The sequence below is a fragment of the Silurus meridionalis genome, chromosome 18 (assembly GCF_014805685.1).
Source record: "Silurus meridionalis isolate SWU-2019-XX chromosome 18, ASM1480568v1, whole genome shotgun sequence".
NCBI lineage: Eukaryota > Metazoa > Chordata > Actinopteri > Siluriformes > Siluridae > Silurus > Silurus meridionalis.
Genome location: NC_060901.1, coordinates 27,407,392 through 27,425,363, shown reverse-complemented (window position 1 = coordinate 27,425,363; position 17,972 = coordinate 27,407,392). Strand labels below are relative to the sequence as shown.

At 39.9% G+C, this 17,972-nt stretch overlaps 3 protein-coding genes across 3 annotated transcripts; all 3 read right to left on the bottom strand.

Moving 5' to 3' along the window:
- Positions 1-2,037: 2,037 nt before the first annotated feature.
- Positions 2,038-3,048, bottom strand: LOC124401737 (trace amine-associated receptor 13c-like). The gene has a single exon (XM_046874163.1). It carries the CDS (start codon positions 3,046-3,048, stop codon positions 2,038-2,040), a length of 1,011 nt encoding a protein of 336 aa, XP_046730119.1.
- Positions 3,049-6,986: 3,938 nt separating this feature from the next.
- On the bottom strand, positions 6,987-7,997 carry LOC124401736 (trace amine-associated receptor 13c-like). Its single transcript, XM_046874162.1, has one exon. It carries the CDS (start codon positions 7,995-7,997, stop codon positions 6,987-6,989), a length of 1,011 nt encoding a protein of 336 aa, XP_046730118.1.
- Positions 7,998-16,552: 8,555 nt separating this feature from the next.
- On the bottom strand, positions 16,553-17,545 carry LOC124401746 (trace amine-associated receptor 13c-like). The gene has a single exon (XM_046874174.1). The coding sequence runs from the start codon at positions 17,543-17,545 to the stop codon at positions 16,553-16,555; it is 993 nt and encodes a 330-aa protein (XP_046730130.1).
- Between the last annotated feature and the right edge of the window lie 427 nt (positions 17,546-17,972).

Here is a 17,972-nt window from a genome sequence, read left to right as displayed (position 1 = left end):
TCTTTTAGTTCTTCTGTTTCCTCAGCCTACCTCCAGGCTTCCTAAATGCTGCACTGCAAAGTGAGGGGACAAATCGAGGCAGGGACAATTCCCTGTATCTGCTTGTCAATGATTTTGGGGAGAAATTGGCCAAGATTTTAGTAATTATCAAGCAATGTTGCATTGTACGGGGCTCAGACACTCTCTCCCAGTTTAAGTGCAGATTAAAAACTTATCTTTTTAGCAAAGCCTACACATAACACCTCTCACATCATAACCTTGTGCTCCAGAACATCTGATCACATGCACATTATCAACTTGTGCTGTTAATATCATGAACAGCAGCTACGCTAATTCATTTCCACTGCTTCTCTTTCTCTCCCCATCCCGAGGCATCCTGAGGTTTGGCCAGCTCCAGTCATGTCCCACCTCATGAAGATTATGGACCCTTGAAGAAGTAGATGCCGATTTCGCAAACATCCCGAACCATCTAGAGACCTACCAGTGCCAATTGGATCCCACTACATGTGTGGTTTTGACATTGGACATCCTGGAGTGTTTAAAGGCTCTGGCATGGAGAAGCTGATGCTGGATCTGTGATGATCACAAATGTTGAGCTCAGTATCTCCTAGTTTTATAACCATAAAGACTGTATAAGACTGCAGAAAGATCATTACTTATAATCTTATACTCCAGTACTCATGTTAGTTCTCACTCTCCAGTGTTCTGTATTGTTGAAAGATTTATGATCAAACTCTTGATGTCACCCAAATGAGGATGGGTTCCCCTTTTGAGTCTGGTTCCTCTCAAAGTTTCTTCCTCATAACATCTAAGGGAGTTTTTCCTTGCCACAGTCGCCACGGCTGCTCATCAGGGATAAACACACACCATTCACCTTGACTGTTGATTCCTGTAGAGCTGCTTTGAGACAATGTCTGTTGTGAAAAGCGCAATAGAAATAAACTTGACTTGACTTGACTTGATTGTACCAGTCGTTACTGACAAAAGACTCATTAAAATGTGTTATTTCTGGCAGCGCATCATTTTCCTGAACAGGATAAAACACTGAACCAGTTCTCGGTCCAGTGGCAGTGTTACATCAAGGTGTTTATTCTTACACCAACACACTGACTGTTTTACTGTGACTGTGACAAGTGGTATGGCAAAACTTTTAACGTTAGGGGAAAGATATTAGGGATATGTAAAGGCAACTGGGAACAGTATAAGTCTTCTGTTTTATAGAAAACATGTAAAACCTTTAGTTAATAAAGTCGATCCGGATTCAAAACCTTGAAGACTTCTGGGCAAATTATTCTGATCTGATCCAGAAAAATTACACAACTAATTTCAAGTAACATCAATATTTTATTTAATGTTTTGCTCATTAAATCATCTAGTACTACTGACAAGAAGTGACATGGACAAACAAGTGAAAAAGAGTGAAAGAAAAAGAATCTTCAGGATTGGGACTGGAGACAAGCAATTGAAATTAAACTGATTTTAAATTGCCTAAGCGAATCCTGGTCCTGTTTTTATGTGAGAAAAGAGGTTAAACTTGGATTTTGATAATGAACACAGTTGATTTAATCATGAATACGGCTGGCAGATGTACTGTATGTATTGAGATCTGCTGGGGCTGGAAAAAGTCGAGAGAAATTAAGGCTGAGCTTCTCACTACAAAACCCAGAAGGAAAATTTAGTGTGTAATTGCTGGGTTTATGTAGTACCTGTGACTCACATGTAGACCGAGATGGACTGATAAAATGATAACATTAAATGAATAATGAATTACTCAAATAAAGATAAATTCAATCAAATATAGTAGAAACAACTTGTCATCCGAGTAGGTCACTGTACTTGCAGACATAATACACATTGTTAAATGTGTTTAGACAGTTTTATCGCAGGTTGTAAAACATTAAACAATTTGAATGAGGGGTTTCAACACTGCCTGACTGTTATAGCTGTATATCTGTTAATGTTTTCATTTATTTATTTATTTTTTATATAAAATAAATATCCAAAGATGTGATCGTTCTGTCTCACACATACAAACATTCATGAAAGAACATTTATTAACTGAGTTCTTTTGGAATATTTAGTTATAAGTAATACAGTTATGATTAATTTAACGCACCTCCTAAACCACGGGTAAAACAGAGCATAAATAACTGGATTAATGGTGGAATTCAGACAAAGCACAATATAAACTTTCATAAATGTGTCTGCCTGCATTCCAATAACATCAGCTAATAAACTGTAAATAAAATATGGCAGTAAACACACTATAAACATGGACACTAAAATGCCGAGGACTTTGGCTGCTTTTCTCTCAGATTTCATGGAGTGGGAGGTGATTTTCTGTGTTTGAGGTCGTGTGTGATTATTAAGCTCTCTGATAGCAGTGGCGTGTTTCTTAGCAATCATAAACACTCCAATATACAATATGATTATTATGGAACATGGAAATATAAATGTTACTACAAGATCAATTACAGCCCCAACCTCATTTAGTAAAAGAAAACACTCCCCAGGACACATTATAGAATTTGTGAAGCTTCCATTGAAATAACAGAGTAAAATGTTATACAACAGAGAACAAAACCAGTTGAAAACCACCACGATGCTCATGGTCCTCCTAGAGATATTGTTAGTGTAGAGAAAAGGGTTTGAAAGAGCCAGATAGCGATCCACAGCAATCAGAGCAACATTGTAGATGGAAAAACTGGCGAGAACATAAGAAGTCATCAAAAAACTGATGCAGTAGCCTGTATCAAAGATCCAGCATGACTCGATGGCTGAGATTAACACCGGGGGCATCACTAAAGCACCGATGAGGAAATCCGACACGGCCAGAGAGAGAACGAGGATGTTAGTCGGAGTGTGAAGCTGCTTGAAGTGAAGAACAGAGATGATGACGAGCAGATTTCCACACACTGTTAGAAGAACCACAGCAGCTGAACACATGTACAGTAAGATATAAACTGCAGGAGATACAGATCTCTCTGGACAGGAGAAATGCTCACAGATATCAGACCGGTTCAATTCTGTCAGGTTCAAGACAAACATTTTTTTCTAAAAACAAGCTTTGGTTACATTATGTTTAAGTGAACTGAAGGTCAGACAGCTGTGATATTTTTATAGTTTAGAAACGTAAACACCTCCTACATTTGATTGACATCTTAATAAATATGATGTCATACCTTTGGGAGACAAAAGACCACAGAAGGCACTAAGCACAAAAAACACCTCTAATTATACGATTCTTCAGTTTACAAAATGTAAAGCAATAACATTTAGCAGGGAATCAACAAGGCCACTGAAACGTTTTGTGCTTAGAAATGTGAATGAAGAGAAAATGTGATACATTTTGCAATTAATGAACTTTATTGCCTGCTTCAGAAATGGATTTAATGGTAAATGCTGACATAATATACATAACATACAATATAAAATAAAGAATCTGACCTGTACAGTTTTATATACGGTATATATGTATATAAACCCACACACACATTCATCAGAAAACATTAAAGCAGAGTCTGTTTGGAATATTTGCAGAGTTATAATTTATTCACTGCACCTCCTAAACAATGGATAAAACAGAGCGTAAATAACCGGATTAATGCTTATATCAAAATAAAGCACGATTGCAAGTTTTTGAAAAGTTTCTGCCTGAATTTCAATAACATCACCTAATAAACTGTAAATATAATACGGAAGTAAACACACTATAAACACAGACACTAAAATGCTGAGATAGCAAATAAATATCCAAAGCAAACAGGAGCTGGACTGGGCAGGAGAGGTAGGGGAAAGGGTCAAGCCTGTATTCTGTGTGCTGTGATTCTTCCCTGTTCAGAAAAGGCATCACGGACATTGCAGGTCATATGGAAAACCTGTCCAAGAATGAAGTTTCGTTTGGGCATGATAAAAATCTAACAGTTTTGGTGTCAGAAGTGGGATACTTTCCGGCAACATCCGAAGGGAGATCACGCATCAAGGTAAGTTTTAGGATACTTCCTTGCTTGCGGGGATTTTCCCATTTGCCAGCCAGGGCTGCATGTGTGTTCGTGTCTTGGTTATGCATTAATTGTTTAATTAATAATAACAATTACCTTTGGTGGGATGATTCTGTTGCGATAAAGTTTTCCTCACCTTAGATGTAAGATGCAAGATTAGAAGATGTTTTTTTACGGTCTGCCTAATATAGGCAATATTGTCTGAAGTATCCAAAAGAATCCACAATAATTTATATATGCCCGAAAAAAATAGATAAATGAATAAATTAATTGATTAAAAAAACAAAAAACAAAAAAAAGAGAGAAAAGGAACTAAAGAAAAAGGAACATTTTAAAAAGACTTCATTTTTGTTTTGGTTTTATAGTCTATTTTATTCTCCTAACTTAAAAATTTGTGATCCAATTGGAGAGACTGTTTTACCTTTTTTGTTTGTAGACTGCGATCCCCCTGGTGCCTAGCACAGCTGTATTGTCTAAGTGTTATGTGTTGTGTGTCTGTTCTTTGTTCTGTGTAAAGAAGATGGGTCATAACATCTCTCGCTTACTGCCGGAAGAAAATCCCAAAGATTAGCTGTATAGGAATTGTGCCGGTTATTGGACTAATCCTTATTTAGATCATTTGACATTATGGAGTGAAATTGTGTCACATCTAGATACTTTTTCCCTAGAGATTTAGATGCTGCTAGAGGTTTCTACTATGCTCCAGGTTAAGTTAACCCTTTATGCTCTTTACTGCAACAGGAAGTGGTGCATTCCAGCCTCAGCACAAAACTCAAGGAGGAGGTCCTAGGAGAAAGGGGAAGTTTATCTATTAGGGAATAGATAGATTTCCAATTTCATGTCCTGTGACTCACCTTTTGCCTGTGGTGACACTGACTGGTACAAGTTTTTATCATAGCTTTACAATAATTCCAAACTCGCCTTTAAACCTTTTAGATAGAGATATGATGCATAAAATAGGAATGGAAATTTAGTTTTTTGAAACAAATGTATCACTGTCTTTTCCTTCTGTCCTCATGCTCTCAACTGAGAAAGGGGGCCACTTCCGGGGTGAAGATCTGACTCACTTGACTGTTTTGTTTAGCTTACCCTGATACCTGCTCTAGGTCTAAATTCTATAACAATATGTGCATAGCTGTTATTAGACTCCGAATTTTTCTTATTCTTTTCGAACACATCATTCAGTAAAAAGAAACTGTTTCATATACCTGATAATACTAATAGACATATTAAACAAGCACTGAGAAACAATTGTCTCATGATGTCTTGGAGAACGTGAAACAACTGCTGAACAAAGTTTTTTGAGAAGATTAAGAATTTGTTTAAGAGTGTTGAACACTTATGTTTTAGGATAGGTTCTTGTATTGATTGTTGGTATTGTACTGTGTATGTTGTCAAGTTTGATGATGATGGTAAGACAGGCCATAAAGGCCTCAATTGGAGTGGTGATTATGAAGGATTATATGCATGTAGGGACAGAATGAAATGGAATCTGTATGTTTTTGTTTGTCTTTATCTTTTCATTTGCAGTTTATGTCACCGGTTCTGTTCCCAAGAAGAACATCCTATATTTTGGTGTGTGATGCTAAATCATAAATGATTTAAAGTGCCCATTGTTAGTGTTGAGGTGGCTCACACACATTCCATTGTCTGTTCAGTGTCTATAGAATATTTACGATGTTAGTATGTAAGGTATACAGGGAGACTTTATCTGGGCTCACACATCTCCAGCTAGTATATACTCTTGTCTAAACAGGAAACAGCTTTAGGTCAGGCTTTGTTTCCAATGTGTGTATATATACACGTGTCTGCTGCCTGCAATAAACTGAAGAAGAACATAAGCTCCATTCTGTGTGCTGTGATTCTTCCCTGATCAGAAAAGGCACCACGGGCATCGCAGGTCATATGGAAAACCTCTCCAAGAATTAAGTTTCGTTTGGGCATGATAAAAATTTAACTAAATGATAACTTATTAAATGAATAATGAATTCCTCAAATGAAGTTGAATTCAATAAAATATAGTAGAAAATCTTTTTTTACTTTCATATGCCACATCAAGTTTAACTTGGTATCTGAGTAGGTCACTATACTTGCATACATAATACACATTGTTTAATGTGTTTATTGTTTTATAACAGGGGTCGCCAAATGGCGGACTCCGGTCCGAATCCGGACCACAAAATGTGCCCAGCCGGACCGCGAAGCCTTTTCACATTATTAAATTAATATATGCCAAACGCTATTTTCTAATAAATTCAAATTTGTATCAGGCACATCAAGGTGGGCTTGGGTCGCTACTACAGTTACTATGCTCACTGTTTCTATGGTCAGACGTGCAGTTGAGCGTGCAGTGAAGACAACCGAGAGAAATGTGCAAAAGATGAAACTTTTGAGTGAAAAATAATGGCATTCTCAAAAATAAGGAAAGTTGGTGTTTGTGTTTCTGAATGATTTTGCTGTTGATATTTTATCAATGAAACATGAAGTATAGAAGAGAGCAATGTTAAACAATAGATACATTCAGTTAGGTAAAGACTATGTGTAAAGTTAAAATGTGATTTCCGTTTTCTTTTTTTTTTTTACAGTTTTTTAATGCGTTCATTCCTTATGATCTGTAATCTCAGTTCAGCAGAAACAAAAGCCCTTTAGCGTTTCCTTTTATGTATTTATTTATAATGTGTCCAATTAAAATTTTGTCTACACTAATTTCTTTAGTCTGGCAAACATAATCAATTCATGTTTTTAGGTATATAAACGTCCAGACCTCAGCTGGCGAGGAGGGTTCATTTACTGGACCTTAAAGATTTTCAGTTGAAGACCATTGTTTTATAACCTGTGATAAAAATGCCTAAACAAATTGAATGAGGGGTTTCCACACTGCCTGAGTGTTATAGCTGTATATATGTCAATGTTTTCATTTATTTATTTTTTTTATCTATGAAATAAATATCCAAAAATGTGATCATGTCTCACAAATACAAACATTCATGAAAGAACATTTATTAACTGAGTCTTTTTGGAATATTTAGTTATAAGTAATACAGTTATGATTAATTTAACGCACCTCCTAAACCACGGGTAAAATAAAGCATAAATAATTGGATTAATGGTGGAATTCAGACAAAGCACCATAAAGACTTTCATAAAGGTGTCTGCCTGCATTCTAATAACATCAGCTAATAAACTATAAATAAAATATGGCAGTAAACACACTATAAACACGGCCACTAAAATACCGAGGACTTTGGCTGCTTTTCTCTCAGATTTCATGGAGTGGGAGGTGATTTTCTGTGTTTGAGGTCGTGTGTGATTATTAAGCTCTCTGATAGCAGTGGCGTGTTTCTTAGCGATCAGAAAAACTCCAATATACAATATGATTATTATGGAACATGGAAATATAAATGTTATTATAAGATCAATTACAGCCCCAACCTCATTTAGTAAAAGAAAACACTCCCCAGGACACATTATAGAACTTGTGAAGCTTCCATTGAAATAACAGAGTAAAATGTTATACAACAGAGAACAAAACCAGTTGAAAACCACCACAATGCTCATGGTCCTTCTAGAGATATTCTTAGTGTAGAGAAAAGGGTTTGAAAGAGCCAGATAGCGATCCACAGCAATCAGAGCAACATTGTAGATGGAAAAACTGGCGAGAAAATAAGCAGTTACCAAAAAACTGATGCAGTAGCCTTTATCAAAGATCCAGCATGACTCGATGGCTGAGATTAACATCGGGGGCATCACTAAAGCACCGATGAGGAAATCCGACACGGCCAGAGAGAGAACGAGGATGTTGGTCGGAGTGTGAAGCTGCTTGAAGTGAAGAACAGAGATGATGATGAGCATATTTCCACACACTGTTAGAAGAACCACAGCAGCTGAACACACGTACAGTAAGATATAAACTGCAGGAGATACAGATCTCTCTGGACAGGAGAAATGCTCACAGATATCAGACCGGTTCAATTCTGTCAGGTTCAAGACAAGCATTTTTTCTAAAAACAAGCTTTGGTTACATTATGTTTAAGTGAACTGAAGGTCAGACAGCTGTGATATTTTTATAGTTTAGAAACGTAAACACCTCCTACATTTGTTTCACATCTTGATGAATATGATGTCATACCTTTCGGGAGACAAAAGACCCCAGAAGGCACTAAGCACAAAAAACACCTCTAATTATACGATTCTTCAGTTTACAAAACGGAAAGCAATAACATTTAGCAGGGAATCAACAAGGCCACTGAAACGTTTTGTGTTTAGAAATAAACTGTATTGCCTGTAAATGGTGACATAATATACATAACATACAATATAAAATAAAGAATCTGAACTGTACAGCTTTATATATGGTATATATGTATATAAACCCACACACACATTCATCAGAAAACATTGATTAATGCAGAATCTGTTTGGAATATTTGCAGAGTTAGAATTAATTTAATGCACCTCCTAAACCACGGATAAAACAGAGCGTAAATAACCCTATGAATGCTTGAATTAAAATAAAGCAGAGCCTCATCAAAGAGTGGATTAGCCGATGTAGATCTAGTACAGGATACTAGGAACTATGAAGTACGGGCTGTATAACCCGGAATCTTTGTCTGATCGAGGGACCACCTCGATGGCCTCCTTCCTCAGGAGAGTATGTACTTCCTGTTTTATGATCAGAGCCTGCTTGATTCCCGCCAGAGTAAGGCAAAGCCAGTTAAAAGTGGGCGGACGAGACCCGAACTGAATCGATCCATTAAGACACGTCTGGCAGAGCTTCCCAGGCTGCCAGATGGTCTCTTAAGGGTATCAGTCGCTCAAGACTGACCTTCAGTACGCCTAGAGCCAGGGCAGTGCCCTAACGCAGCTTAAGTGGTGAGTGATCCTGGTCCGCAACAACGCCAGGTGGAAGCTCGCTGGAGCTGGTCGTGCCCTGAAGCACATTTAGTGGCAGGAGTTAAAGAACCAGGTCCCTGAGGGTCTGTAGAGAAACGGGAACCGAGAAAGGTGGTTCTACACGCCCTCTGAATAGCATCGCTTACAGGTGGGAGAGTGCATCACGAGCGGCCTGACCTGCTGAGGCATAAGCCTTACCCACCATCGCTGACGTAGTATGGAGTGGCTTGGTGGGTAGTGTTGGGGTCTTAATGGAGGATGCCACTCTTGGAGCCTGCTAGCGTCTCTTAAACCCATGGCATGACTTCGTAGCCATGATCCCTGAGCCTTATGATGTTGAAAAAGACTGAGAACTTAGTGCTAAAGGGGCAGACCGAGAAGGGTAGGTAAAAATGGTAGACCCCAACATGGAGGTTGCATCCCCGGGAGCAAAAAACGTATGTCAAACTTGCTGGATGGAGGGGCTTTATGCCCATCAAGTGGCTAAGCTATATGTAGCTTCTCCACAGCACGTCATAACCTCTAGAAGCTCCTTGCTCTCGTGTTCACTAGTAACTGCCCCCCCCACCCCTCTGGAGGAAGAGAAGTGGAGCTGCATACTCTTGTTGAAGGGTGAAGAATCCGCCGAAAGCCATGCTTCCGAAGCCTGCAAACAGGAGCTGGACTTCGCAGGAGAGGTAGGGGAAAGGGTCAAGCCTGTCTCCAAACCCTCTGCGAAGTCCATCTGTGAACCACAGGAACTGGAATGCCACTCATCTAAGGATGTGGCGAATTACACTGAACCCACGCTAATGCTCTAGTTGAGGGTCATACTTACAAATTGCTCTCTGGCCTTCTGTATTCTTTCTCTCAACTTTAGACTATGGGAAACAGACATCCCTCAGACATGGGGCAACCAGGATGCTTTTCAAGGGTCTGATTAATGTGGTAAAAAGTTTAAACTTGGCGAGTGAGAATTCTCAAGTTAGAAAGACTTTGCATTTGTTAATGTCCCTGTGTTCCAGATTTCTAGCAATCATCAGCTGCAAATAATTAGCATTAATTAGCATAAAATAATCCTAATATTATTTCATGGTCCAGTGGCAGTGTTACATCAAGGTATTTATTCTTATGCCAACACAATGACTGTTCTGACAAGTGGTATGGCAAGAATTTGACAGTTAGGGGGAAATATATTAGGTTTTAGAGAAAACATGTAAAACCTTTTGTTAATAAAGTCAATCCAGATTCAAAACCTCTAAGACTTCTGGGCAAATTATTCTGATCTGATCCAGAAAAATTCCACAACCAATTTCAAGTAACATCAGTATTTTATTTGCTAGAATTTTCCTTCCATTTCCTCACTAAATGGTCCAGTACTACTGACAAGAAGTGACATGGACAAACAAGTGAAACTAATTATCTGGAAAAAGAATCGCTCCAAAATGAGACCTCCATTATTAAGACTGGAGACAAGCAATTGAAATAAATCTGACTTTCTATGGTAAAATACATAAATCTGGTCTTAAATACGACAAATTGATCAGTACGAGTGGACAAGTGCAGGGAACACGGGTTGCCTAAGTGAATAATGGTCCTGTGTTTATGTGAGAAAAGAGGTTATACTTGGACTTTGATAATGAACATGGTTAATTTATGATCATTAATACAGCTGGCAGATCTACTGTATGTATTGAGATCTGCAAGGGCTGGAATAAGTCGAGAGAAATTAAGGCTGAGCTTCTCACTACAAAACCCAGGAGGAAAAGAAGCAAAAGAGATGCATGAATGAATACGTACCTGGAAATTCATAATAAACATCAGTAAACCCCAAAATTTAGTTGTGTGTCATTGTGATGGACTTAGTCTACATGATGAATAAAAATAATAATGAATTACTGAAATTAAGTTGATTTCAATAAAATATAGTCACATTTTTAGGCTTGTCCCATTAACCTTGCGTGGAATGGCCACTCATGACCGCTTCCCACCCCGTGAGGGACGCATCTGTCGTTGGCACTATGCGATGTTCGGCGACTCCCAGCATGAAACCTTAAGATAGAAACCTGGGATCTCTCCATACATCTAAGACACGTAGGCATTGCTGTGTGATCTTGATTGTACGGAAGGGATTGCCCTTTTGTGAGAACCCATGGGTCCTGAGCCACCACTGAAGGGGTCCCATGTACAGGAGGCCAAGTGGAATGACGCCATAAGCCCAAACAGTCTCTGAACCTGCTTGACAGTGAGTAACTGCCCTTCTCTGACCTTCCTGACAGTCGCAAGGATAGATGAAATAGGTTCAGAAAATAAGATGGGCACACATGGTCGTCGAATCCCATATGACGCCAAGATAGGTGGTTCTCTGTGATGGAGAAAGCACACTTTTCCCGGCATTCAGCTGAAACTCCAGTTTCTTCATCTGAGCGAAAACGACATCACATGCCAGACCGCTTACTGCTCTGATCGAACTAATATTAACCAGTTGTTGATTATAATTGGGGATGCGGATGCCCTAAAGTCTCAGGAGAGCCAGAGCCGCATCGACACATTTTATGAAGATTCCGGGGTATTAAGGCAAGGCTGAACAGAAAACCCAGGTATTGGTACCCTTTAAGGCCAAGAGCAAACCTCAGGAACTTCCTGTGCGAAGGGAGAATGGGTACATGAAAGTACGCATCCTTTAGATCTACCGTTACAAACCAGTTCTCGGATCTGATCTGAGACACCACCTGCTTAAGGCTCAGCATGTTGAACTGGAGCCTCATCAAAGAGTGGTACAGCTGACTTAGATCAAGGATAGGACGCTAGGAACTATGAAGTACCGGCTGCAGAACCTGGACTATTTGTCTGAAGGAGGGACCACCTCGATGGCCTTCTTCCTCAGGAGGGTATGTACTTCCTGTTCTATGGCCAGAGCCTGCTCGATTCCAACCAGAGTGGGGCAAGCTAAGATGAAACCCGAACTGAATTATATAGCCTCGCTCTACAGTGTGCAGGATCAATCAAGACACCATCAAGACAAGACTGTAAGCCTTACCCACCAGCGCTGACGTAGTACGCTGGGACTTGGTGGGTAGTGTCGGGGTCTTAAGTGAGGATGCCACACCTGGGGAGAGATAGCCTCCTAGCATCTCTTCAACCCATTGCATGACTCCATAGACTTCCATAGAAGGGTCAGGCCGAGATATATATATTTTTTGTATTTTTCTACTAAAGATTTTACTTTGATTATATGAATTATATGTGCATGTACGCTGTTTGATTATAGTTAAAGCATGTCGCCTGCAGTTTTTTGGTGCATTGGCTGCTCAAACTAAAACCGAACTACTGCTCGAGCCTCTCCTTCCTCCACTTATTCTCTAACCACTTCTTTCTCTTCTGGTGATGAACCTGGTCCTTCCTATTGCTCAGGACCTGACACCATTGTTCTCTCACCGTGAACTTTTCCCCCAGCAAGTTGTGTTTTATATTTGCTTTCTTTTCTAGGCTCTAACCTCATCCATCAGCTTCGCCTGCTCTCCAGCCTTTAAAATATGAGTGTCATATGCACGATTAAGCATTGTGATGATATATTTCTTTTATGCAAATTTTGCCTCTTTAAGCATGATTATTAGATTTTTTATGAACTCACTTTATACACCGAGTTCTCTGCTAAGCTGAGTATTATACTATGTTAATGCTGAATGCTGATTGTCTTTATACACCATTTTATGCAAAATTAAAATGCCATGCAGTTTCTAGCCAAGCTAATCCGCTGTGTTGCTTACATTTTGCACACTTTGCAAAACTGCACCTGCTATTTTCCGAAAAACCTGGACTGGAGACAAGGAATTAAAATAAATCTGACTTTCTATAAAAGCTGGTTAAATACATAAATCTGGTCTTAAATACCACTAATTGATCAGTACGAGATTATAAGAGGTTATAGTACTTGGACTCTAATAATAAACACAGTTGATTTATGATCATGAATACGGCTAGCAGATGTACTGTATTGAGATCTGCAGGGGTTGGGATAAGTCGAGAGAAATTCATACCTGGAAATTCACAATAAATGTCAGTAAATCCCAAAATTTAGTGAATCATTGTGATGGACTGAATAAAATGAATACTTATAAAAGTAGTGAAGAACAGAGATGATGACGAGCAGATTTCCACACACTGTTAGAAGAACCACAGCAGCTGAACACACGTACAGTAAGATATAAACTGCAGGAGATACAGATCTCTCTGGACAGAAGAAATGCTCACAGATATCAGACCGGTTAAACTCCGTCATATTCATGAATACAGCCATTTTTTTATCTCTGTAAGAGTAACTGTAATAAGACACTAATAGATGTTTCTACTGAACTAATTCTGCTACATTATTGGAAAATGAACTACAGTTCAGGCAGCACTGATATTTTTATAGTTCAAAAATGAAATACGCCTCCAGCCTTAATGAATTCCATGCCTTTGGGAAACAAAAGAACCCAGAACGCACTTCACACAAAAAACAATTAACATGTGATTCTTCATTTTACAAGTAGGAGAGCTTTAAAGGAACCTAAGTAATTAAAATGTGATAAATGCTGTAAATATCTGATCTCAAAATGCACTTTTGCATGTATTGTTCTAAAAATAATTATGATAATTTTACTTCGATTAGGGTCATTCAAAGACATCATAGAATACACCAAGGCATACATAGTTCCCTTTTAGGAACTCAAGCTGTGTGGCAACACTTTGAGAACATTTCTGTGGTGTCCACACTCTGAAATATTGTGTGTAATCAGTCAAAATTGGACGCGGGATGTCACCGTTGGGGTAACGTCATGACCAGGAAGCCATAAAACGCACATGGAGTGAAGCTGGCACCACCTTCAGTTTGTTCATGAAGCGCTCTGTGTGTATTTCATGTTGAATTGTTTGTCTATCGTTTGTTTCATAAAAAAAAATCCTTGGAGCAGAGTTTTTCTAGGGAGACAGCTGTGAGCACTGTGCGAGTAAAATGCTCGTGCTCCTCACGGTTCTGGCCTCACTGTCACTGAAGCAGATCAGTGTGCCACCAGTTCCTGGGGCTTGTCCCTTTCTCCAACCTCACCTGTTAGCATGCCTTTCGGGGGTTTCTACCCCCTGTGATAGGGTTGTGCTAGACACTAGATCACTAGACAGAGCTACACGGCTTTTTCTGCAATTCTGTTAACACAGTGGTCGAAAGGTTTCAGGAGAGCAAAAAGCAAGCAGCAGCATTCCAGCAGTACCTCCCATGCCGCTCTAATGGGGATGCTTGTTGGGCGAAGCCCCAGCCTCAACCCAGCACCTCTCTTCAGAAACCGTACAAAAATAGGATCAGGGATCCTGCGAGGAGCTCAGAGATTACCTAGAGATGCTGGCCGTGCTTCTAGCTTTGAAGCATTTCTCCTGTACCTAAGAGATCATCACGTGCTGCTTCTTATGGAGAACACCTTGGTGGTTTCATATATCAACCATAAAGGAGGTCTGTGCTCGCTCCCCCTGTACAGGCTGCCCCACCAGATGCTCCTGTGGGCTGAGGGAAAACTGTCAGAGAGAAGCTTACATCCCAGGTCGGTTAAACAAAGCAGCAGACACCCTGTCAAGGCAAGGGTTGAGACCCGGGGAATGGCGGCTCAACCCTCACGTGGTGGAGTCGATTTGGGAGAAATTTGGCAAAGCCCAGTAGGATTTGTTCCCATCATGAGAGACATCGCACTGTCCCCCCTGGTTCTCCCTTACCCCTCCAACCCCATGGCTCCGGCGTGGCTGAAGGCTGTGTCTGTATGCCATCCCCCATCATGCTGCGTCCGGAAATTCTGGAGAGAGTTTGCTGGGATGAAGTCTGTCTCCTCCTGGTGGCTCCAATGGGCCTGGTCCTTGAGCACCCTCCCTGAGGGATTCCTCTGAGGATCTGCCATTGTCCACCCCCGTCTGGAGTTATGGATGCTGTGGTTGTGGCCCCTGAGGGGGCACAGCTCCGAGGTTCCTGTCGCTTCACCGAGGTGGTAGAGACTATTCTCCACTCCAGAGCTCCCTCCACGAGTAGGTTGTATGCTGCTAGATGGCGTCTGTTCTGCTCGTGGTTTGAGCACCACCAGCTGGATCCAGTCCACTGCCCGGTTGCATCAGTGCTGGACAGTACAGTCCGACAAAGGTTTGGCTCCGCCCACCCTGAAAGTCTACGCATCCACCATTTCGGCGTATCATGCACCATGACAGGGCAATCTCTGGGCAGAGATCCTCTAATGACACTTTTTCTTCATGGCACCTGGAGGCTGAGGCCCCCCGTGCGACTTAGAGTGCCTGAGTGGGACCTGGCTGTCATGTTGGATGCTTTGTCTGAGCCCCCCTTTATCTTGAAGGCCCCTTTCAATCAAGACAGTGTTCTTGCTGTTGGATATTTGCTCTCTCAAGAGATTCGAAAATCTGCAGGCCCTTTCTGTGGCCCACTCCTGTCTAAAGTTTACTCCTGTCTGGGCTGTCCCACGAACCATTAGGTTAAAGACATTCTGCCCTTCTCCGTTTCAGGCCCCAGACCAGGAGAAACTGAACCGGCTGTGAACTGAACCGGTGTGAGCACTGGACACTTACGCCCACAGGGCAGGTCCCTGGAGGAAGTCTGACCAACTCTGTTGTTTTTAATACACTAATTAACATGTGCATGAACAAATATTGATGCTTTACACAAATGTATGATTATTTTCAGTGAAACCAAACTCAACACAGAGCATGAACACTAAATATTCTTGTAAATGTTTTAAAGTAATTATGGTGTTTTAAATAACAGAAATTATCAGGACACCAAACGGAACCTTTGCTATGTTTCCAAACGGAAATGACATTATTGTCAAATGACGGATAGGTCAGGCAGCGCAGAAATTTTTATGGTGTAATCATTTAGCACGCCCACAAGTTTGATTGACAGATTAATGAATATGATGTCATGCCTTGGGGTAAACAAAGACATCAGAAGACGCCGAGCTCAGACGAATATCTATAAATATTATGTTGAATTCCCCACAGCGATGCTCAGTTTTGATACTAGATTAACGTGTACCAGAATTATAGAAAAAGTATAGTTATAAAGCAGAAAAGAGGATTCATGCATTAAAGCATACTACATCATCTCTTAATGATGTTGGAGGTTATGGCTAGAGCATGTATGCTGCCAAACTAACTGGATCACTGACACTGGTGTATAAATATGTGTATAGATCTATACTATTGTCTGATTTAGTCACATGCAATAAACCAATACGATGGCACTATACTGTCCCGTAGATTCCAAAGATTCCAAAAGTACCATGAAAGAAACCTGAAAAGGAATATTGAGTCAAGCCAACTGAGCTCCTTTTCATAAAGACAAAATGATGGCAGAAGGCTGCAGTAAAAACTTGCCATTTGTTCATGTCCCTGTGTTCCAGATTTCTAGCTGTCACCATCTGCAAATTATTAGCATCCAGGTCTATAAAATAATCCTAACATTTCAGATTCTTATTCTTCACTTACTTGAGGTTATAAAATTAAAGGTACTATAAAAATGTCCATTGCAATTTGTTTGTTAATCCCATTCAGTAAAAGATGAGCCTGAACTTCTATCAGATCCTAATTGCTTCAAATCTAAGAAACAAATATCCAAAGATGTGACACTTTTGTCTCAAAAATATAAAACACATTTATGAAAGTACATTGATTAATGCAGAGTCTGTTTGGAATATTTTCAGAGTTATAATGAATTTAATGCACCTCCTAAACCACGGATAAAACAGAGCGTAAATAATCGGATTAATGGAGGAATTCAGATAAAGCACAATCGCAAGCTTCTGAAAAGTTTCTCTCTGTAGTTCAATAACGTCACCTAATAAACTGTAAATAAAATACGGTAGTAAACAAACCAGAAACACGGACACTAAAATACCGAGGACTTTGGCTGCTTTTCTCTCAGATTTCATGGAGTGGGAGGTGATTTTCTGTGTTTGAGGTCGTGTGTGATTATTAAGCTCTCTGATAGCAGTGGCGTGTTTCTTAGCGATCAGAAAAACCCGACTGTACAATATGATTATGACAGAAAGTGGAAATATAAATGTTACAACAAGATCAACTGCAAATAAAACCTCATTCAGGAAAAGATAACAATCTTCAGGACACCGTAAATAGCTTGAAAAGCTTCCATTAAAGTAATAAAATGCTGTGGTATACACCAGACACACAACCCAGTTAGAAGAAACCACAGTACACATTGTCCTACTGGAGATTGTGTTTGCGTAGAGGAAGGGGTTTGAAAGAGCCAGATAGCGATCCACAGCGATCAGAGCGACATTATAGATAGACAGACTTGTTAGAAAATAAGAGGTCATCAAAAAACAAATGCAGTAACCCATATCAAAGATCCAGCATGACTCCATCGTCCAGATTAATGCCGGCGGCATCACAAAAGCACCCACAAAGAAATCCGACACAGCCAGAGAGAGAACGAGGATGTTGGTTGGAGTGTGAAGCTGTTTGAAGTGAAGAACAGAGATGATGATGAGCAGATTTCCACACACTGTTAGAAGAACCACAGCAGCTGAACACACGTACAGTAAGATATAAACTGCAGGAGATACAGATCTCTCTGGACAGGAGAAATTGACACAGAGATTAGACTGGTTAAACTCGGTCAGGTTCATGAAGACATGCATTGTTCAAAATGTCACATTACGGTCAAATGAATTATAAGGTTATGCAGCCTTTTATATACAGTAGTTTGGAATGATGAAGCACGCCTCCTAAGTCTGACTGACAGCACGATGTCATGCCTTGGGGACACCAAAGACCACAGAAGGTATTAAGCACAGAACAATAACAACTTTTGTTTTCTAATTTTTAAATAAGAAAGCATTTATAGAATCTAGGGACATAATAAACATGGAGCCCCCACAAAAAAACCCAAATAAATGCTTGTGTCTTCTAGTGTGGATAAAGAAAACATTTGTGAAGTAACTTGCAAAAACAATTTGTGCTGAATGTCTGGTCTTATACATCTCAGACAGATTTGCTGTTTAGTTTGTTGTCTTAATATCATTATGATATTTATACCTAGACTAGCCAATAGTC

Bases quoted from the DNA above. Each gene is read 5' to 3' on its own strand.
- LOC124401737 (XM_046874163.1), bottom strand. From the start codon at position 3,048: ATGTTTGTCTTGAACCTGACAGAATTGAACCGGTCTGATATCTGTGAG.
- LOC124401736 (XM_046874162.1), bottom strand. From the start codon at position 7,997: ATGCTTGTCTTGAACCTGACAGAATTGAACCGGTCTGATATCTGTGAG.
- LOC124401746 (XM_046874174.1), bottom strand. From the start codon at position 17,545: ATGAACCTGACCGAGTTTAACCAGTCTAATCTCTGTGTCAATTTCTCC.